Consider the following 23459-nt stretch of genomic DNA (forward strand, 5'->3'; position numbering starts at 1 on the left):
CATCATGCTTACAAGCTCAGTCGTGCTGTAATCTTTTGAGAAAGTGTATGATTAAGAGCAAATGAACTGGGGAGAGTGCCTATAAACAGAACTAGATCTCTTACTGTACTTTGTAGCTGTATTAAAGAGCTCAAGTTGCAAAGTTGCACTGTTTCTTTTTATTGCATCCCCTTTATGAGCAGATAAACTGGCAGAAGAGATACTTTGAAGACTGATAAAGCGTAGGCTTTGGTGTCAAATGGTCTAGGTTTCATTTCTGACAGAGCCACTGATCTTTTTTTTTTTTTTTTTTTTTTTTTGTGGCCTTGGGTGAGTCTTCTAATCTTTCTGTGCTTTATTCTCCCTTTGCAGAGGGGGCAGAGTAATAGCAGGTATGAAGGTTTTTGGAAGTGTGTTTTCCATCTTGGTTAAATGTTTGCAGAGCTGGAGGCCCTTGAGGGAAGGCACATCCTGAGTATGAAGGGATGTTACATTAACTTTGACAGGCTACTGAATACCCTAAAACTCATGTCTTGTAAACATCATCCACCTCTGGATTCAACTCACTGCTGTAGTCTGTGTGATACATATTTTTTCTTTTTTTTCTGACTGAAACAGAAACAGCCAAACATTTAGAAAGTGATGCTTTAAAATTGCCTTTTTGTGTTTCTGTCACTTACCTAAAATAAAATCACTGCCATTTTTTTTATTCCTGATGAACACAGTATTATATTCCCTGAAAGTATTTTTGTAAAAGTAGGGCTCAGTAAATGTTCTGGACTCTCCAGCTCTGGCAGCTGAAATGTCCTGTCTGTACTGATGGCAACAGTGGGCTTTGGAAACCACCATTGCTCCTGCAGCACTGTCAGGGCATTTTCCCCACAATGGGGGGAGGCAGCCTCCGAGGCCAGGAGAGTCAGTCCGGTGAGATACAGCTGTTTCTTTCCTTGGTCTCGTAAGCTCCTCACAAGAGCACTGCTGAAATAATATCACCACAACTAAATGTTTCAGAACTTGGCTGGTCCCCCATTACGAATTCAGGAGTGTCCACAATGCATTTCTGGTGTTATAAAAATGTATGTTGAATAACCATTAGGTGGAAAAAGTTGTCCTAAAAAGTAGGAAAGAAAGGGGCTCATTCAGCCCTGTTCCTTGCTGCCAGACAGCACTGTCAAAAATTTATGAACAGCTGCTTTGTAGTGCGTCTGGTAGAGTAGGTCATTTCAAAACCTCAGTGCTCCAATGGTTAGGAACCTTTACATTTTCAGCTTAAGTTTATTCATTGGCAGTTTACAGCCATTTGCTTCTGCATAAATAAAATGTTATTCTTATTTGATCTGAAATAACTTCTTCGGCTTCCCTGTATTTTTATTCTAAGCTTCCCAAGGCAAGCACTATTAGCCTCCTGGACATGCTGGTCTTCTGTTTTTCTGGCCAGCTGAGGGCCCTTCTTTGCACCCACTCTAATCTCTGTTGATTTTACTTGACTGCATGTGTTCAGGATTGTGTACCATGTTCCATTTGAAGGTCCATCAAGACATTTTTGTACAAAGACATGAATACTTTTGTAGTTCTACTGGCAATTACTTTCCTAATTCATCACAGGTTTGTGTCTGTCTCTCCTGTCTGTAAAATATGGGTGTAGTCATCAGGTGTCTTGTCATTTCTCATGGTAAGTCGTCAGCTTGAAGCAGGTATTCATAGAATCTTAGACTGGTTTGGGTTGGAAGGGACTTTTAAAGGTCATCTAGTCCAACCCCCCTGCCGTGGGCAAGGACATCTTGTACTAGATGAGGTTGCTCAGAGCCCCGTCCAACCTGACCTTGAATGTTTCCAGGGATGGGGCATCTGCAAACTCTGTCTCTTCTGCCATTTAACATTATCTGATACTTTATACTTTTACATTTTATCCCATTTTTGTTATCTCAGTGCTTGAGGCAATCCAGTTCCTCAGGTAATGATTTTCCAGTCCTCTTCTGTGTTGATAATATCTTCCTATTTTGAGTCATCACAATTTTTGGGTAGACTCTTAATTCCTATGCCTCTGTAAATACAATCCTGTCCTCAGATTGCTTTTATCTTCTTAGGCAATCAATCTCCCTTTACATGATAATTTTCCTTCAACTGGTTTATTTTCTACTATATTCAGTTTAGTGTATTTCCATGCTAGATGCATGGGTTCTACTGCGTTTTCTCTGTCTGAAAATAAAGGATTGTAGTAGGAGCTACCTTTGGTAAGCCTGTGTTTCTACCTTTTCAGCTGTCATTTATCTTTGTATTTCAGTTATTTTTAGACTGGTTTCTTAAGAAAACGAAGCTTAAGTGGTCACACTGTCCACCTGTCATTCTACTTTTCTTCTCATGGTAACTTTCGAACTTACTGGCCAATTTCAAGCAACCTTGACAGAGAGCTAGATGCCTGGAAAATACGGAGTTTAAAAAAAAAAAAAGACTGAAAATGAGTGATGAAAGAAATAGGGAATTTAAACCAAATGAGTACCTCTACTGAAGAGAAGACCTTCCAAGCAAAGCTGGGAGAGCAGGGAGCTGATACAAGGAGGAGGACAGGGCAGAAATGCCCAGCTGTAGCAAGCTTTCTTTGGTGCTGGAGAACCCAGTCATGAGGAGCAAAGCTGGAGGAGAGGAGTCCTTGTTTTGCCATGTGCTCTGTGGAATAGCCAGCCGTAAGATAAAGGAGTACAACTCCCAAAGCTCAGTAAACTGACTTACCCATTTGCTGAATAGCACATACTTCATAGAAGATTCTTGCATGAAGTAACCTGCAGCTAGCAGTATGTATTTTCTGGAGTTATGGATCTTGTTTTGCCAGATGCTGATGGGTTGAAAACTGTGTCCTGAAAAGAGGTAAATACAAAAATGTGCTTTGGTGCACATCTGAGGCTGTTCCCCTTTTTCTCTCTATCTCCCTCCTCTTTGCATGCAGCAGGTGCTTTGCTTTGTATGCAAGACTCATAAATGAAATGAAGCAGAGACTTTCTGTGTTCACTGGAGGGATGAACTAAACATTCTCTTGGGTCCCTTCCTGCCCTGTTCTCTGTGATTCTCCTGTTGTGATTAGGGTACTGCCGGGATATGAAGTGAACAGAAATGTATTTTGTCACTGAGCAGTGCTGTGGTGACTTGTTGGTGAGACTGTAACTATACAGTGGAAAAGTGCTAGCCTGGTTGTTGGAGGTTTATGTGTTATTTAAATACAGACTCCATACTCTAGACAGCTATGTAACTTACTTTTTGGGAGAAGAATGTGTTTATAATTTATAGTCAACATTTCAGTTAGAAATGTGGGCTTCATTTTTTAAAAGTCTCAGAACCTCCAGCTCATGAGTACTTCCATTTAAAAATCAAATTCTCTCTCCCTTTGCTTTTCCTTGTGTGGAGACTTCTAAAAGGGGAAGATAAAGGCATGGCTTCAGCAATCTGAAAAAATCTGCCCTGCCTTGGATAAAAATACTTCTTGTCTGAAATGCAACACGTCTGTTAAGCTCCTGCTCTCAGACTCTTTCTCTCTTGCATCTTTACATACTCATGCCATGTCTTCACAGATAATAAACCCATGCAGAATCAGGTCCTTTTCAAAGTGTGTTATGAATTATTAATCTACTAATAGCAACATGTCCAAGCTTACAGGGTGCTTGGCGCTTCCTAGCAGCATTTAAACAAATTTATTGTATAATACTGCCATCCCAGTCTTTTCTGGTGCTTGTAAGTAGCTGAGTGTGCCCAAATGAGGGAGTTGTTAGTATACCCAATCTTCAGTCTTGCACATTGTCAGGTTGAGGTGTGAATCTGCTCCGTTGCTAGCTGGATGGTGCTGTCAAAGCTTGCAGTTGCGAGCTCCATGGGAGCAGGACTCTGCGGTTGAGAGCTCAGCCAAGGAGTGAAGGTTACGTAGCCAAAACTGCAGAAATAAAAATGAGTTTGAACTGAACCATGGGAAGCTTGAGAATGGAAGTCCGGAAGTGGTGAACTTTCAGACGCTGAACATGAAAATATTCCCATAGAACTGACATAGCGACAAATGCGAAGCTATATACAAATTCACCTATTCTGGACACAATAAAGGAACTTTTGATTTAAATAAGGCATTTAGAAATATTTTCTGTGTGTCATAGAAACTGTTCTTGTAAAGATAATCTGCAAAAATATTTTGAATTGTTTTTAATAGACATTAGGACAGAGTCTGTGTATATTTATGATTATTATTATTTTAAAGGATTCCTCTGTGGTTTGAATTTTGTACTTGGCTGTTTTATATGGTTGCTATTTAAAGTTGTAATAGAATGTATATCTAATCTGGGTATTAATTCCATAGGATATTTAGGGATTAGTAACACATTGATGTATGGCACAAATGCGGTCATACTTCCTGATGGATTCTGCAGCATGTCAGTAGTAATGACAATGCAGGAGAAGGACCACTGGATCTTCTTGTTTATACTGTGTGTATTGTGCTTGTTTAATTCTCTCCTTTAAAACCTCTTGTATAAAGCTATTTTTTTTTCTTTTTAGTTGTAATAATAGTTGAAGAAGAATAAGATTGGAGTGGTTTGTGTATGTATTTTTTTTCACAACTGATCTTGCAAATGTGTGGGGAGGGAATGGTGATGGTTGTCTTTTGTTGTGGAAAGGGATGAAAGTTTGAGGTTATTTATGCCTTTTTTTTTTTCTTTTTTTTTTTACCTCTTTTTTCTTATCATACAAACTGGAATGCCTTCCAGAATGGTGCTATGGTCCCCCTGGAAAGTGGTACTGCCTTAACCAGAGCATATTCCCATCTGTAGTCTGTCTGTTGACTTCAGTAGGTCTTTGTATCAGATCCTCAGCAAAAACAATGGCAATTTTCAACTTAATACTATGTAGGATCAGAAACTAAGCTACTTGGTTTCTTTCATGTATAAATACAGTGATGGTGGTATTTGCCTTTCTGACCATACAGAGGAAGAATGTTTTAAATTAAACAAACAAATCCATTTTCATTAAAAAGTTCAGTCTTTCTTTTAAATGTCATGAAAACATTTGTGTCCCTATTTGGGCCTGATCCTCTGTTCCTTATTTAATTCAGGCAATGTTTTACACAAGTGAGATCTGACCCACAGATTCTTGAAGTCAGTCAAACTCAGGGGATAGCATGTACTGCTTCCTCTTGAGAAGCTTTAGTCTGAAAAGGAAAAGCAGCTGAAGAAGAAGGAGCGATGGCAGAGAAGCTGGGGCCTTATCTTGCGATGCTCTAAACAAAGGACACTTCTGGTATGCTGGTGTCTACAGTTATGTGCATCATGATGAAGCCAGTGAAGTTTGGCAGAAACCCCTGTCAGAAATCCAGTGGAGCCTGCCAGATACACGGTGTCTGAAAATGTTGGACATAGGCGTAGACTTGCTGGAGTATTGACTTGTAGGTCAGGGGCTTTAGGAAGAATCCAGCTCCTGCGCAGGTGCTAGTAGTTGCTTTCCATGTGCTGATGGTGGCTTGTGAATCCTGGATGAACTTATAATAACTGTACATGAGAACTTTTACTGCTGTACGGAGCAGCTGAAGCAAAATATAATGCCTGAGGCATAACCTTTTCTTGTTCATAACATCTTTGTGTGTTTTTATTGCATTTTCATATAAACCTTAAAAGCTATTTTTGTTTCTTGTTTGATTTAAGGCAGTCCTCCTCTATCCTGAAGGAAGAAATCCAGGTGAAGAAAAACCATGCCTTTGTTTAGTAAATCACACAAAAATCCTGCTGAGATTGTGAAAATTCTGAAAGAAAACATGGCCATATTGGAAAAACAAGAAAAAAAGACAGACAAGGTATGAGGTAATGTTGTAGAAGACCAGTAACATTTTTATTCTGGGGAAAGAGTAGAATAAAGGGAATAAAATTGTATTTACTCACTGCTCTGATTCTGCAAGCGCTTGCACATGTAAGTAGCTTTGTGTTTGAATGGTTCTGCTGAAATAGGGGGGCTTTTGCAGGAGAAGTGGGGGTCAAACAGAAAATGTTGAGAACCAGGAGCCTCAACCAAAACGAGGGGTGATCCACTGTTTCAAATAGTAATGCTATTTGCATATAATGCTCCCAAGCAAACGAAATGGCTTGGGAGGCTGTTTAAAAGGCTCTTATATAGTTAATTGTTTTAGCAGACTACCAAATGAGACTGACAATGTGTAGATACATACAGAGCAAAACTTAACTTCTGATGATCAGAACATTGTTTGCACAAAACAGCAAACCTGTCTGTATTCAAATGTATATAAAAGAAATCTCAGTGTATCGATCCTTTACAGTTTTCTGGGTGCTAGTGCTTCCTAAATGAGCTGTGCTACTCGTGTTCCAATTATAGTGCTATGTTTTTGCTAATACTGTTGCTCTTCTCTAACTTTGTGACACAGACCTGAGTTACTTTTGCCACTTTTCCAGTGACCAGTGGAAGCGATGCACCCCAGCATACAAAATGCTCCCAATTAGAATTTGTGCTTACATAAAATTATTTTTTTTTTCCTCTGAGACACTGGCCCCCTATATTATTACTGTAGTAGAAGTATATGATTTTAATTAACAAACTAATTTTAGGTTAAACCTGAGTGTCAGTGGAAACAGAAATAGCTGATAAGTCACATCAACACAGTTTTCAGGCAGCTGATGGTTTGCCTGTGCATGTTGGGCTTCCCCTACCTTGTACAGGAGCCTGTATTAAAACAAACCCAACCCAGAAGGTAGGCATGGAGCCATTGTGCCCTTAGTGAAATCCTCTTGAAACATTTTGGTTCAAAGCAAGTAGGTCAGAGTGTGTTAATTATGTAAGATCAGTCACACGGATTTCAGGGAGGCCTCTGGTATTTGATGTCTCATGCTGAAATACCTTCAGTTAACTGAAAAACACTGAGAGAATTTGACTCTGAACTAAAACTTAAAATAAGTAACAAAATAAACCAACAGAATCTGCCCTCCCCTGCTGAATTCATTCTTCAGAGTCTGATTAAAGAAGGCATTCAGAGCAGAAGTTCTAGGCTTGGGTTTCTTTGCAGTTTGCTTTGCAGCATGCTTCCTCTGGGTTGTGGTTTGGAGGATTTTGGCTTTGAGCTGATTTGTTTATTTGGGTGTCCGTAACAGAGGAGGAGAAATTCAGACTTCTTAGAAAATCAAGAACTTAATGTAAATTTTTTATAGAAGCCAGAACAGCTGGTGTTCATTTTCCTCACAAAGCAAAAGATACAGGACCATTCCCCCAGCATGTTCGGATGGAAACAGCTCGCAATTTTAATGGTGACGCTTATTTTACAGGAGGCGGTTGGTTTTCAGTATTTTCTGCCGTACTTTATTGCTATAGGATGGAGGCTGTTCCTGGGGTGAATGTGGGTGACTGGGGGAGAGGAGGGAGGGAGGACAAGGCGGTCACTTGAGCAGCAATGTGGAAAGTGAAGAAAGCAGCCTTTTTTTTGTCAGTATTTACACATACACTTTACGTGGTGTGTTGACTCAGGACTTTGCGCTGCAATGTAGGGGAAGCACATAGGGCCTTTGTCCCTTCAGAAGGGAAGATGCGAGGCTACTCAGTGATGCTGCCTTTCATCTAAAGGGTTGTACTGAGCTGTCCTGAAATAAATACCTATTAAAGAAATAGCTGGATTCATTCTCCTGAGTTTAGGGAAGTAGATGTAAGGAATATCTTCAATACTGTGACAACAATAAACTTTAAAAAATGGCAAGAAAAATAACTCTTGCAAAAATCTCATCCCATCTCTTACTATCCATACTGGTTTGTGGGCTTAGTAAAAGCATTTTCAAGTGTTTGCATTTTGAATTGGAGAAGAAAAGACGATGGGGAGACTTTCAGAGGCACACGGGTTTTTAAGAATTACTCAGTAATACTACTGAATAACGTCTTGGTTTTTTTCTGAGTATGATCAGAGAAATTTAACTGAAAACAGAAGCAAAGAAAAACAAAGCGCAGTGCTGTAAACCTGGTGAGGTTTTTAAATTTACCTCTGATTTAATTTCCAAAGTGCGGTGAAATGTGTCAGACTTTCATAAAAGGGCCCAGAGGTCCGACTCCTGCAAGAGCCAGAGACCCTGGGTATCCCAGAGCTGGTTTTTGGACCCTGTGGACCTGTGAACACAGACGTTTGGGAGTCAGGGCTCTCTGGTTTTTCAGGTTTCTGGCTTCTTGGCTGCTGCAAGAACTGGAGGGGCACGGTTGTGCCTCACCATAAACCTGAGGTTCCCAGGTCTTCTAGGATGTGACTCCTTACCATCCCTGATTTTGCTGCATGCAGAATAGCTTCCAACTAGGACTGGCCTCAGATTCTTAAACAAGATTTATCCTGTGACAATTGAACTGTTATTGTAGCACAGCCAATGTGGTATGTGGGCTGAGACAGCTAAAAGCTGCTAGTACAGCCAGAATTGGCAGAGAAGTGTGGCAAAACCTAAATTAACTGCAGGGCTAGCAGAGAACCTCCTTGTTTCCTTTCCCAGTTGAGAAATTTTAAGTATGAGATGAAGATGCCCTGGGCAGCTGCGGGGGTGTGAGGTCAGACAGGGAGAGGCTTGACGCTTCTAGTACAACTTTGTGCAGCTTTCAGCAGGAACCATCTGTGCCTCTGAGGGGCTGTTTTAAAATAATACAGAAATGATGGTTCCTACCAAGCTATGCAGTATACATGTAGAGGGAATTTTTCAGCAGATCAATTAAGACTTTATGAGTGATGGGAAGAGGGGAGAGGAAACAACTTGATAGATAAGATGCAGAGAAGCCACTTGTAAGTAAAGAGGCAATTGTACATCTTTTCTGAGTCACGTTTTCATATACACACATAATATATAGAAGTTTGCACCCTTTCTTAATATGCTTTTTGTTAGTCTTAGAATAGGACCCATTCAGACTTTGACTGAACTCAACTGACTGCACTAGCATCTGTCGTCTTAGATAAGGATTGAATTTGACCCAGTTCCTCCATGTGTCTTTTTTTCTTTAAACTATTAATGTGTGTAGTGTTGCCATAATGCTTTTTAAACACACTCAATGGAAAAACAGGATAAGTTTGAGTGTTTGGTTCTTATTGTATGGGTGGATTTTTTTGTTTGTTTGATTGTATGAATATATATGTGGGCTTAAAGTTTTGCCATTTTCTTAGCTACATTCTGATGGTTAATAGACCACAGAGAAGTGTCACCACTTGTGGCTCCTCTTCCTCTCAAGTGCTGTTCCTAATACCTTATTCTTATTTTTTTTAAAAAAAAACCCTTCTGTTTTAAAGAAGGTATTTCAGCACTGACAAACCTAGTGTAGCAACTGGGAGATTAAGTAGGCTTAATCAGAGCTGGAGAAGTGGACTAAAGCCTTCTTTATCAACCATCCTCCTCTCTTCCAACATCTGAAATAAAAAAGGCGTGCTTGTGGCACACAAAATTGCTGACATCCTGTTTGGGCTCTGATATGGTGAAGAACAATTAATTACATTTTATTACAGAGTTCTATAAATGCCACAAAAAGTTAATCTCAGTCATGTAGAACCAAACTGTGCTTGGATTTAATGAGAAATACCCATTCTGGCATTAACTAGAAAAGCAGGGGAGTATTTTAATACCTAGGAAATGAAGACTTTAGAGCTTAGACTCTCTTCCTTCTTTCCTGTAGCGTTTGGAGGATGCACATAAGTAGGAAGCAAGAGAGGAGAGATCCTTATATCAAGTGGACGTATCTGTTGAACCTGAGGAGGAACAGTCAGCATGTGACACACTGGTCATACTGCTCCATTTATTACTGATTCGCTGCCATGGCTTTTGCTGATGGGTGTTGTAAAAGAACATTAATAGAAAGGATACCTGACCCATCTCACAAAAAATGGAGGTGACATCCCAACTTCTCAAAGTCTCGTATTCGGCCGCTGAGTCTGGTTAGCACAAAACAATGCAGGTGGCATCCAGTGTGTCACTGAAGGGTGTCACCGAAGGATGTCCTTGAACACATCACCCTCTCGCTGCTAACTGAACACCTTTGCTTGCGGCACCAGTGACTCAGTGCCATCTGCAGTGCCTACAGGTTTGGTAACATTTTCTGAATCCACCCTGCAGCAAAAGCATTCAGACTGTCACAGGTTTTTAATTTAGTACAACAAACGGATCTGGGGATGTTTGAAACTTGGCCTCATCTTTGCACTTGACCTAGATGGGCTGAAAGATTTGCAGTTTCAGGTGTAGCTGGTCCAAGACTTGGGTTTGTTGCAGAAGATGAAGCCAAGTGAATTAGAGCAGGTTCAGGACACTGTGCTGTGTGTTTTCCTAGCAAGCAGAACTGTGGGTGCAGCACCTTTAGTCAGTGTTCAGAAACAGCGAAGCTAGACTTAAAATAACCTGAGTGTCTAGCTTCTGCCCTTTCACTTAAATATATCTAAGGAGATGGCTTGTTTGGGTAGGTCACTGTAATCTGTCCTCTGTTTCACTGCCAGGTACTGTAACAAATTTGGTACTGTTCAGAAGGATCAGGAGAGCAGCATTTTATCAAGGCTACAGTTAAAAGACTTTAAGATTTCTGGAACAAATATTAGTATCAATAGATCCTGCTTTTTTTTACATAGCAACGAGGCCGTTATCAGCTCCTGTCCACCTTGCTCACTCATAGCGGTGATAAAGCGGTGAACTGGTGTGTGAGGTGAGGTGCTTGCAGAGGATGTGATGTACATTTGCATGGAAGGATGGTTGCGTGATTACTGTGAACATGAATACCCATGGGTGTGATTCTGCAGCTGCCAAAGGCAGTTGCAAAATTGCCTTTGACTTCGTTGCTACACACTGAAATGGAGGGAATGAGATAAGAAGGGCCTGGCACCCCTTCCTTCTACCTCTGCACGCCATGGGGTTTTGTGGAGTGTTTAATGTTTCGGCTTCCCCGTTCTGCTAAGGCCTCTTATTGCCCTAGAGATGGGAGAAACTCCAGACGCTGTCAGGTGCTGGTGCCAAGAGTTTAAAACCTGTGTCTTCTGATTGCTTTTTAATTATTATTTTTAAGGACCTTACAACTTTTAGTTCTGTCTTAAGTGCAGGATTAAGTGGGAAAGGAATTTATGTTCAGATGGGGCAAACTTGTCTCTTGCATTTAATCATCTGTCTATTTAAAAGGTGTTTCCCTGTTGTGTCTGCTTGACCAAATTGTCTTTGCCAGCTTGCTTGAGTACTAGGCCATAATATTTTGCTAAATGACAGAGTTCATGCCTCCTGATCCAAAACGTCCACAAATTGTTCCTATATATACATTCATCATGAAATTGAATCAAGAATAAGTCAGCTGGGATGATCCTGAAGCTACACAGACGTTGAATTCGGATTCTGCTAATGGCTGTTCTTGGGACTCCTTGCAGTTGCATGTAGAGTGAGTTGCGTTGGTGCTGTTCTTTTAGGAGAAAAAATGGTTTGAATCACACAGAGTATTTTAAACAAGATAAAGCCAAAGCAAGGAGCTTTATGCTTTTGGTTGTGATACATAGTATGGAGTACTGGCAGTTCACTGACTCAGACGTCGGAGTATTTAACATCACGCTGGCAGGCATCTGTGTGTATTGCTGTCTGCTGCTGTGCAAGACAGCAACAGTTTAGAAAGAGATTTTTGCCCTGGAAATACGCTAGGTACACAAACAAAAGCTGTATGATCCAAATCACCATATTCTTAAGAACAATTGAGGATTTCCTGATTGCTATGCGGATGCCAGATGTCAGGCATCCTATATTTTTCTTAGGTATGTTTGGTATCTGAGTTTGGATAGGTGGAAAAAGTTCATGCAATCTGTTTTTTTCTTCGCTGTTATGGTTGGTCATAAATGTTATATTAAGTCCCTGGATGAATAAAAGAAAGAATACACCCTTCTGACCCGTTATGTATGTACCTATGTATGAAACCTCTAACCTGTTGGTGAAACAGGTAAAATAGAGACAACCCACTGAAACCTTTGAAAAGCTGCAGTTCACGTGTAGGAGCTCAGACTGTTGATGATTCAAGGCCTGATACTTTTCCCCTTATGGTTTTTGTAATCTCCCTTGGAGGCGAGTAAAAAGAGATGCGATGGATCTACATTGCATAACAGGACATCCCTCTTTCTCTCTCTCTTTGACAAGCATAATAGGTCTGGATCACAAGCAGTTAATAGGCACTTTTAAGATAAGTGTGAAATTGCTGTAAGTAGCTAAGGAGAGGGGAACGCAGCATTAGTAAGTAGAGAGGTAGTTTTTATTAAGCCACTTGGAACAGCTAGAAATGTAATTTGCTGAAGCTGGGCAGTCTTGGTAAATTATCTCTGTGCTGTGCTATCAGTTTTTTTTAAAAAAACTGCCTGTATGAAGTTTTGATCTCTGAAGCAGCAGATCTGCTTTGTTTGTTTTGCTATATCATGCACAGGCAGTGTTGCAAAAAAACCAACAGCTTTGAGTATGGAAAGTCCCAACCCATGTAATTATGGAAATAAACATTCAGCTTTCTGTGTGAACAACAGATAAGACCTTTGTTTTAGCCTTCTGTGCTACTCTTTAATATCTCCCTGGAAGATTTTAGAAGAACAGAAAAAAATTAAAACTTGGAAGATTTCTTTGTAATCCCTTAATGAAAAAACGAAGACATTCCTTATGGAACTGTCTTGCATAGTTGTGAAATACAGAGAAAGATTAACTGTTTTCCAGCATTTCTTAATGCTAAATTACTGCCCTAAGAACACTGTCATGCACTTTGGCCTTCCTTTAAATATCAGTCAAAAATAAAAATAGATAAAACTTAAAATTGTCTTCTAGACCTGGCAAAGCAAGTTCTGAAGAACCCAGTATTAGTGCTGTGGGAAAAGAATATCAACATTGCTGTATGGTGATATTTCAGTATAGGCATAGTAATGTTGTCTGTTCTGTAATAAAGACTAGACCTTTGCATCAAAATCGGCTGGTCTCCATGTGTGTGTTAGACTGCGGAGAGGAGAGTCTTGAGGTCTTTCAGGGAAGATTTTTTTCATCCAGACTTTCAAGGAAGAGCTTCTTCGTAAGCTCCTTTGTGTTAAGATCCTGTTAAGTCAAGAATGACAAGACTTTGTTTGATCTACAAGGAAAATAAGCTTGAGACAAGTATCTTCAACTCAATCTGCTGGTAGGTTTGGAAAGACACATCTATGCTGAAAAAAAATCAACTTTATAAGCTGGAGAAGTTGAACACATTTATAATTTAACTTAGAGAAGTTATATTGTCTTATCTACATTGTCAGTTTTCCAGCTCCAAGGCTATTGTTGATCATCTAGTCCAGTAGAGTTAGCAGAGTAATCCCAGGTTTGTTGGATTTCAACATCTACACAAAATACTGTATTTCAGAATGGACACAGCAACTCTTGTGGGTTGCTGGTCACTATAAACTATGCTCTGTGGATAAAGAGTTATTTCTTGTAGAGAAGAAATAGCCAACGTTGCACAAACTGCCTTTCATTGCGCAGGGGGGTGTGGCTGTGCTCACCTTCCCTCCCTTACACAACCTATTGCACATCAACCTTCTAGCTCATTTGAGACTTACCCATGTACCCACCCTGAATTTTAGTGTTCTAATTGTATCTTCCCAAGTTTGGATGTTTTGGAGGTCAAGATCCTGATGTCTGTGCGGTGACAGCAACACAAACACTACATTAATGTGTGTGCTGGGGATCAGCTTGCATCTTGTGCTTTGTTGTCCCTGTCTGCAAACTTTAACTGTCCAAAATTCAACATATCCCACTTTTAACATTTGTATGTAATATGTGTAACACCCCCACACACCCCCCAGCTTTTCCCTCTTCTTCTAAATATAATGGCTTAAATGCAGTCATGGTGTAAAGGACTCGAACTGTGAGAGTAAAAGGAAAATCTGCTGGAAATAAGATTGTGCTTAATTGCAAGAATGAGGTAGATGGCTTAAAGTGCTTAGATATTTCATAAAACCTTTTCTTTTGCTCTATAACTTCTGCTGAAGTGACAGTTGCAGCACTTTGCTATTGTTGCTGTTGCCAATGATGGAAAATACATAGATTTACAGAAGTCATAGTTTTTATTACAGAGCTCATAGACTTTGAGTTTCTAGCAAATCTCTCTCTCTCTCTTCTTCTTTTTTTTTTCCCCCACTGAAATTCTGTTTGTGGCATCGTTGGGGGGAAGGGTGTCCTGCTGAGGTTTTGATGGGGTTTTTTGCTAGTTTTCCTAAAGAGGCTCAGGACCAGTCTGGCTTCTGACAAGCTGTTCTGTAGCTATGTTTCTGTCATCTTGTATTTTCCATGTATTTGAGTGAATGTATTTGCTTTGTTGTTTATTTTGGATGCATCTTAGGTCTTTGGATCTTGGAATGTCTTTTCCCCCGTGTCCCCCCCCCGCCCTGTGTCTTGAGCAAGTTTCCATCCCAGAAACAGTGCTTATGTACTTAGGGTATTATTCTAAAAATGCTGTAAGGTTAAGTGGAAATGTCAAAGTGGAGGCTAGAATTGGTGTTAATTTAAGAATATGTGTTCAGGATTATGGTTTTCCTCCAGATAGATTATGAGGGATAGGCACTGAAAAGCCGCCTTAGATTTGACTGGGAATAGCTTTTGGTGGCAGGTTGAATGTCAAACCACAGAGTATCCAGAGGATATGAAGGGGGGAGGAGGTTGAGCACGAAAGGTAAATTGCGTGTAGAAAAGCAGAGATGATGAGCGGATGGGATGGCAGATGATCAGAGAAATACAGCTGTGGTCCCTAAGTGTGCCCATCAACACTGCGGTGTTCTGTAGTTTTATTTTTTCCTGCAGTGCTTTACTTTTTGGCCTCCTTTTGGAGAATTAAACCTAAAGCGGAGTCTTGCAGAGATTTTTCTACATATCAGAAAGGAGTACTTATACTTGAAAGGAAAGGTATTAATTCTTTTTTAACCCACAGAATACCAGAGATATTCGCACCCTGCCCAGCAGAATGGGTGAAAAGCCAAAAATATATGGGTTTTTCCTTTGATATGAAAATATTTTCACAGCTCTTATAAAGATTTAGAGCTTTAGTTTCCAAGATAGCACCCCTGTTGTTAATCCCATCTGTACTCTGTGGGATATCTCTAGTGACATACCACTAACATTTGAGGTAAAAATAGGCTCTTCTGCTGGCGATGGTAAGAAACAAGACTTCTGCTGTGGTTAAAGTTATCACATAGTCATATTCATTTACATGCTGCTCATGCTGACCTAACTCAACCAGCAGAAAACTGGGATTAGATACAGACAGACTGGGGGAGAACATTTCTTTGTCGTGCAAAATCAATGCTTGAATCTTCAAGGTAGATGCAACATGAAAGTGGCCTTTTATTGGGTTTGTAGGATTTTAATGGCTTTTTAGGATTTCTAGGCTTTTTCTAGTTTTTTTTAATTCACTACTGTGAATAAAATCGGTGATGTAAATCAGTATTGGAAGTGTTGGGAGATCAGCAGCAATTGAGAGATACCTCTCTGAAGCAGTTATTTTATGCAGATTGATGGGTGGTATTTGAGAACATGACATTTTTTCTTTCGGTTTCTGAGAGAGAGAGATTGAAATTACTGATTGAGCTTTGAACATCCGTTAATGTCCAGTTAGCTTTTACAAAAGAATCTTGGGTTTTCTCTGCGTGTCGTGATTGCTCCCCTGCTCTGCTAAGCTAATGAAGGGCTGATTTCAAGTAAAGGTTTTGCGCTATAGATGTGAAATGCTGTCCTATCTTCAACATCTTTAACCATCCTCAGCTTTGCTTTCAAACCTGTCCCTTATTTCCTTCCCACTCCCTGCCAAAAAATCAAACCAGACTTGCTGTGGGTCATGCATGTATTAAACGTACCCCGACCCAGAAGAAACCATTGCCTCCACAGCCCCATGGCTGGAGCAGATGGCGTTTAAAGCATGCACAAACATGGGAAAAAATATCACCTTTGCTCCACGGAGTCTTCATTTATACAAAGTGGAGCAAACCTGGGAGGAGAGTGTGAGCCAGAGCTGCTATGCTGTGACCAGCGGTTGTTTCCCTTGGGAACTGGGACGTTATCGTTCACGTCTGATTTAAACCTGCTGAATGCCACAGATGCTAGGCTGTTACGTGTTTATACATGTTTCTCCTTCATTTTCCTGTTGTAAGATTTCTGGTCAAGATACTTCATCAGGTAATTCCTGATTTGTCCTCTACATTTGGTATTTGAAGCATTGCACAGACACACTAATGTATAAGCTAGGTGGGAGCAAAAGCTGAAGGACTAATTTTAGTTTGCTTGGTGGCAGATGTGGAGCCTTACTATAGCAAATTGTTTAATTTAATTAATTTCCCAACCTGAGACTGGAGTGCCTGTGTTCTCAGTAGGCAAATCCTTTGCGGAAGATGCTGGCTCAAACCGCACATGATGAGGAGACTTAGGTGGTGGCAATGCAAAGCCAGCAGGGTGTTCTGGTTTTGGCGGGGATAGAGTTAATTTTCTTCCTAGTAGCTGGTATAGCGCTGCATTTTGGATTTAGGATGAGAATAATGTTGGTAACACACTGATGTTTCAGTTGTTGCTAAGCAGTGCTTGTACTAGGTCAGGGAATTTTCAGCTTCTCACCTCACCCCACCCCACCAGTGAGCATGCTGGGGGGCACAAGAAGCTGGGAGGGGACACAGCCAGGACAGCTGGCCCCAGCTGACCCCAGGGCTATTCCATACCATACGGTGCCATGCTCAGCATATAAACCAGGGGCAAAGCTGGCCGGGGGCTGCTGCTCGGGAACTGGCTGGGCATCGGTCAGCGGGTGGTGGGAAACCGCATTGTGCATCACTTGTCTATTCTAATTGTTTTATTTATTATTCTTTTGGTTTCCCCCTTTCCTTTTCTGTCCTGTTAAACTGTCTTTAACTCAACCCACAAATTTTACTTCCCCCCTGCAATTCTCTCCCCCATCCCACTGGGGGGTGGGGGGTGAGCGAGCAGCTGTGTGATGTTTAGCTGCCTGCCAGGTTAAACCATGGCGCAGGGGTGTAAGGATTTATCTGGGTTACCAGTAAAGGAGCTGGGACACTCTATCAAGAAGCAGTTGATGGGAAATCTGCACAGCGGCCACCTTGCAGGCAGGCAGAGCCAGACAGTTTGGTACCTCCATCTGGCACCTCCTGCCCCACGTGTGTCAACGGAACCCACTGGGGAGGTTGGGGGGAGCAATGGTGAAAGTGCTGCTGCTGCTGCAGGTCAGCATCTGTCTCCAAACCCAGAAAAGATCTTGCTGATGCCAGTTGGTAATTACACTCCCGCCCTTATTTTATGCCTGTGGTCTGTAAGTGAATGCATGCTATGTTTAAATTGAATATGCTTGTGTACGACCTGCAAGATCCAGTGTGGATACTCCAGCCTTGGTGATTTACATAAAATTATTAAACCATTTTAATATAGATAACGATCACGTTAAGTATGGTTAGAAGCTTTTTTTTTGAACTGCTTGTCTTTAAAATAAATCACTTTTTCTTTCTTTTTTCTTTTTTTTTCTTTTTTTTCTTTTCCTTTTTTTAAACAAAACCTGTATCTGCTGGCGAGCAGGCATCAGAGGAAGTGTCAAAATCTCTGCAAGCAATGAAGGAAATTCTGTGTGGGACCACAGACAAGGAGCCACCTACAGAGATTGTGGCTCAGCTGGCACAAGAGCTATACAACAGTGGCCTTCTAGTGACGCTTATTGCCAACCTGCAACTGATAGATTTTGAGGTAAGTCAGCATCTCCTTGCTCTCAGTGCTGTCAGTGAGTAAAGCTGTATTCTTCTGAAGTCTAAATAATTTTATTGCATTTAAAACTGTTTTTTACATGCTGAAGAATGCACCTGCTGTAGATTGGTCAGTGTCCTGATAGATGTGTTTATATACTGGAAGTAAATGCAATGGATCTGATGACATTTTTTTTATTAAAATAAAACCAATAAAGAAATATTGCCATGTGTATCCAAACAAGATAGGAAATGATGCTGAGAATAATGTTTATGACCAACCTTGTAAGCTGCAGCGGTGAACCTCTTTGGGATAGTACAGCTAGAACAGACCACTGTCTCTGAAGGGGTTGTCCAATTTAGAAGGGGTCCAGGGACATGGATTAAAAATACTTGGAAGCATGGGAAAACCTCATGCTACAAAGACTGAAAAACATTAGCATGGTTTAGTTGAGAGGAAAGGAGTTGAAGAAAGTGTTAAAAACTGGCAGCAGGTAGCAAGCTAAATTGGGTTGCCCCCACTTAATTCTTTGGATTAAAAGAAGAAAGGAATATAACTTTTTTTGCCAGCAGAAAGATTAATATGAATATATATGTGTATTTATTGTTTAATTTTGTATATTTGTGTATAAAATTATGTATTCTTTGGAACTCCTTGCCAGTTTTGTTGTTAAAGCCAAAAACTTAGTAGGCAACTACTAAGACAGCTGAACTTGCTTATAAATAAGGAGAAGAGTTATGGTAGAAAAGATTGCAGTAAGTCAGGATAAATACAGACCCTTTTAATTGACCTTTGACTGGTAGGAACTGGAAAGAAACTTTGTCACTGGCAGGTCATTATAGTATTCCTGTGGTCTACGGCCAGCCAGGATAGTGGTCCTCGGGGACTGCTGTTAGGAGTCCTGTGATTCCTATGGCTCCTGGGCACTGGTGGATCGTCACAAGTGTATGAGCGTCTCCGAGCAGTGAGAAAACCCCAGTTCCCAGGAACCAAACCTCCACTGCTGAGGTCTGAAGCAGGAGTGGTACCCAACATATAGGGCTGGGTGGCTGCTGAATTTAAAAATCAGTTCCCTAGAGAGATTGTCTGATGCTCTCAGAGCCACCTTTTGTGGGAGTTACTTTCTTGTAGAAGTTTTCTCCCTTATTGAAGTTATTGTTAATTTGCTTTTCTTTCCATATTGTAAATGAATGAAAGGGAGGAATGATGGGAGATTTATGTTTTCTTTTCCCCCTCTTCCCTCTCTCCCCTGACCTCAGTAAAGCCAGGATTCAAGGGACCTATTTATTTATTTTATATTAATTTTTGAAAATGTTCTCTTCCTCAGGTCTGAAGTTCAGGAGATTTTTTTTTTAATGCTCGAATTTATTGAGATCCTTTCATTTGTCTTCTCCCTGCCACTCCAGCTTACTGGTAAATGTTTGGGTTTTTTTTACAAGAAAACCCCAACCAACCAAGAAAAAAAACCCAACCCCCCAAAAAAAAACCAAAACCCCCCAAAAAGCAAGCAAGCAACCAACCAAAAGAACCCTAACTCAAACCCCTAAAAATCTGGTAATTTATTTTTTTTTAAGAAAAAAGGAGAGGAAGGAGGAGAAGATATTGTTAGCAAATACACCACAGAAGGGAAACTACTGCCTTTTTCTTTTGGTTACTGACAGTCTGTATTTCTTTTGTCAGACAAAAAATCTGTGTGGACATATTGAACCCGCAGTCTTCAAATGCAAGCACTGAATGAAATACCTAATCTGTTGCTGAATAACGGTTCTTGCAAACAATTCTAATAACTCGTATTGCAAAACAGATTTCTCCATGATAAAACCTTTTCAGTCTTGAGGAGAGCTGTTATACATACTCTTTTGGCAAAACAGTAGAAACAAAGTGTCATTGAACAAGAGGATAGTAAGAGCGCGTGCTGCTTTGCCTTCGTACTCTCATTGTCTTTTTCAGTTTATCAACTTTTCTGCTTCTATTTTGTTATATTGGTGGCCACAGTTGGCATTTAGGTTTCTTGTTGTATAAGCCATGTCATCACTTTATAACATGCAAGTTAATTTTTTGATCTGTATGTAATGGTAGAAAGTAAAATCACAAATTACTTAAAAATTTAATATCTGAAGGGAATAATGTTTATGTAGGTTACTTTGTTCTGTCCTGACTCCCTGTCTCCTCCTCACCAACCCTGCTGCCCACTTTGATCCCAATTTTGCACAGCTGTACTTCCCATTGAAGATGTATTTTCAAAGACTTCATGGAACTTGATGAGGAGTGAGGCCAGAGCTGATGTCCCCACTGAGAAAAAGGCAGAAGCACAGACTCAAGTCCTGTCTCATTTGTGCTCAATCTGCCAGCACACTTACAGCACGTGTGGCTGGGGGCGAGCGGGTGTGTAGGGGAGACTTGCACGTATCCATCGCACAGCTATACAAAACACAGGTTTATTGGTTCTGCCACTCAACAGACAAGATGTAATTTTGGTGATGATGTTGTTATGAAGCACTGAAGTTGAGTTTGGGCAGGAGCCCAGAATCAAGATCAGACTAGAATTTTGGAAATCTAAAATACGAAATTTATTGTTGAACTTTAAAGAACTGAGGAAAGTGTGCATACAGAAAAAGTCAACTAAAAAAATAGATGTTAATAACTCCACGTAAGCTTAAAGGTTCACAAGCTGTAAAGCCACTAAAAGAGGTAGTAAATAACCCACGAGCCCCGGACTGGTGACAACAGCAGCTTTCCCTTACTTTGTCTTGAAATGGGAGCAAAATTATGATATAGGTATCATACAACTTGTTATTTACATAATGGCATTCTTTGCAGTTTTTTGTTCTTGTCTAGCCACTTTCTCTCCTTAAGTGCTGCTTTATCTTGTGCTTCAGTGGCCATATGTATTTCATTATAAGGCAAAACTGAATCATGGATCCAAATAAGAAGTGTTGCAAGAGTATTCCTACAATTTTTATAGATGTCAGGTGGTAAGGGAAGTCTGCTTTGGCTCCGTCCTATCTGGTTCCATTCCCTCCAGGAGAATCCAGAGAGACTAACTTCTCTGGCTTTCACTATTGCTGGTTTCTACAAAATTGAATATAATTGGATATATCCAATTATATTGGATATCTCCTCTCTGAGATAAATATAGATATATAAGTATCTCTTCTCTGCTATTGGATGTAATGCTGCAGTGCCACTAATATTAAGTAACGTAAGATTTGGCATAGCAGAGAGGATCACTTAATTTTTGGCCATTTTCACCTTGCCCTTTCAACAGCTCTTCTCTGTCTGGATTGTTTTTGTCTTGGAGCAACTGCTGCAGCCACTGGGGATCACAGGATTCCAGGCGTACATTATGAGTGTTGTAAAGACAGGGGAGAATGGGATGACTTTATAGTCAATTTAGCCTAATTAAGACAATGTCCAAGGTTCAAAAGTGTTGCAGACAGAGGCAGATGGACTGGCCTGCTCTGACATGATTCTCCTATTGAATTCCCCATGTCTCCAAACCAGCTGGATTGGAAAGAGCAGGAAAGCAGAATATTTTGTGTTTCTCAGCAGTGATTTATTTGTAGAGGTGAAACCAGGGAATTTCCCTCTGTGTGAAACTATCTGCTCCTTGGCTTCAGACATTCGATAAGTTCTCCACCAAGGAATGTTTGCCCTCTCGAGACAGATCAATGAGCACGTACGGATTATGAGTAACCTTTAGCTTGCCCTGTGCATAGTGACCCGCTGTAGATTCAGTGCCTTGATTACTGCTCATTAGTGCAGCAGTCTCCCCTCCTCCATTAATTTCACACATCAATTTGTCTCCTGTGGCCAAGGCAGAAAGCAGTGGGGGAGGAAGAGGACTTCTAATTCAAGATGTATTGTCAAACCCTGTGGCTGAATAGAACATACTTTCAAAAGACCTTCTGAAAAGCTACTTGCACAGGGAAGCATTCAAAGATAAAACACAATTGTGCAGATAGATACCTGTATACAGGAGAAAATTAGGACAAAGTGAAGGATCTTCTTGTGACTAAAGCAGAGATGTGATGCAGCCATTTTGTCAGTAGTAATTCGTTCTTCGTGGTGAAATATTGGCTGCAGTTTTAAATTGAATCCTGATTTTCAAAAATGCAGTCACTGGCTTTGATTGCATTTGAATAATGAAAAGCTTTAGCTTTGTAAGTTTAGGCTGTGGGGCGATGTGCTTGGTGCTAGCTTGACAACTTCAGATTTGGAGACTGTGGGAGCAATAATACACACTGCAAAAGCATGTTTGTCTCAGAGTAGTGGCTTGCTTTTTTTTGTGTTTGAATGTTGCTATTTAAGATAACCAGGGACGTGCTTGACAGAATAAGGGGGGGTGCACATCTACATTTAGACAAAGAAAGGTGGAAATGGAGTGGGGGGATCATCAGTGGTCTTCAGAGCCACCCAACAGAAGAAGCCTTCTTGAAGAAACAGCAAGTACGAGGTGGTGGGACTGTAGAGAGTTCAAGAAAAGAGACCAACTTGTTTTGTTTTCAATTTCATTTCTGCTTTAAATAGAGCTTATAGTAAATGGTCATTTGGTCATGTTTTTCCAGTTGAAGATATATTTTGCTTCTTTAACAGGGCAAGAAGGACGTTTCCCAGATATTTAACAACATCTTGAGAAGACAAATTGGTACACGCAGCCCTACTGTGGAATACATTAGTGCCCATCCACATATCCTATTCATGCTTCTAAAAGGGTGGGTGCTTTAATCTGATTTTTATTAAAGAGCGTTACCTGGCACATGCTGGCATTGTAGTTGATCTCTTCTCACTCTTAGTTTCAAAAACAACAACAAAAAAGGATTTTCAGATTGTGTTCCAGGTTAATTATTCTGTTTCTTTCATATTGACTTTCCACTTAACTCTATACTGGATTATTTTATTTGGCCATTATTTCTTCTTCAAACCTGGCATTAGAATAACTATGTGCTGATTGTTTTTGACTGCTCCCCACATGATGTGTACTTCAGTTCTTGCCCTAAACTCTTGGGTGGCATTGTTGATGACTGCCGAGTTTCATTTAGACCTTTTTGCATTGCAGGAGTGTCTTATAGTGGTGTCTGTAAATAACTGGAGTCAAACTGCCCCCCTATGCGGTAGAACAGAGAAGCAAAAATGCATAAAAGAATAGTTGTGTCTGTGGGACAGACTTCTTCAATGCTTGTAGCCACATGTGAACTTCAACTTTAAATTAATTCTGTAATGAACTCCACAACTTCCAGCATTGTTTTTGGGGTCTTTTAACCTTTGAAGGAGTCAGTGCTCAGCTGTAACCCCATGGTTTCCAAGGTAAGTTGGCCAAGGAGGGGGAATAGACTACTGTGTGGAGTGGACATCAACTACAGTTGCATTCAAGTGTGCACAAGTGTTGGCCTAAAACACTTGAGGTTTCTGTCCCCTTTACTTTTGACTGAAAGCACCTTCCATTCAGTGAAAAGCTTTGCTTTTCCAGCCCTTGAAGTCTACAGTTGTCTGCTCAGTTTTCTTCTGGCTTTAGGATTTTGTTTACTTTTCCCCTTGTCGTGGTTTAACCCCAGCCAGCAACCCAGCACCACGCAGCCACTTGCTCACTGCCCCCCACCCAGAGAGGTGGGGAGGAGGATTGGAAAGGAATGTAAAATTCGAGGACTGAGATAAGAACAAATCAATAATTTAAACAGAATAAAGATATAAGAACAACAGTAATAACAATAAGGATGGAAAGGTGGGGGAAAAGTGTAAAATCCAAAGGAAAAGGGAAAAAAACCCAAG

At 40.5% G+C, this 23459-nt stretch overlaps 1 protein-coding gene across 6 annotated transcripts in view; it reads left to right on the plus strand.

The window, feature by feature from the left end:
* CAB39L (calcium binding protein 39 like) overlaps positions 1 to 23459 on the plus strand; it is a 68125-nt gene that overhangs the window by 23991 nt on the left and 20675 nt on the right. For 4 of the 6 annotated variants that reach the window (XM_055701845.1, XM_055701843.1, XM_027815864.2 and 1 more), the window contains 3 exons: positions 5649 to 5797; positions 17529 to 17693; positions 22287 to 22405. In XM_055701845.1, the coding sequence (XP_055557820.1) occupies positions 5696 to 5797; positions 17529 to 17693; positions 22287 to 22405 (386 nt within the window). In that variant the 5' untranslated portion in view covers positions 5649 to 5695. Of the gene's footprint in view, positions 1 to 4418; positions 4440 to 5648; positions 5805 to 17528; positions 17694 to 22286; positions 22406 to 23459 lie in introns of those variants that run through there. The other 2 variants (XM_027815865.2, XM_055701846.1) reach the window with 2 other exon arrangements.

This window comes from Falco cherrug, chromosome 2, assembly GCF_023634085.1.
Source record: "Falco cherrug isolate bFalChe1 chromosome 2, bFalChe1.pri, whole genome shotgun sequence".
Taxonomy (NCBI): Eukaryota; Metazoa; Chordata; class Aves; order Falconiformes; family Falconidae; genus Falco; species Falco cherrug.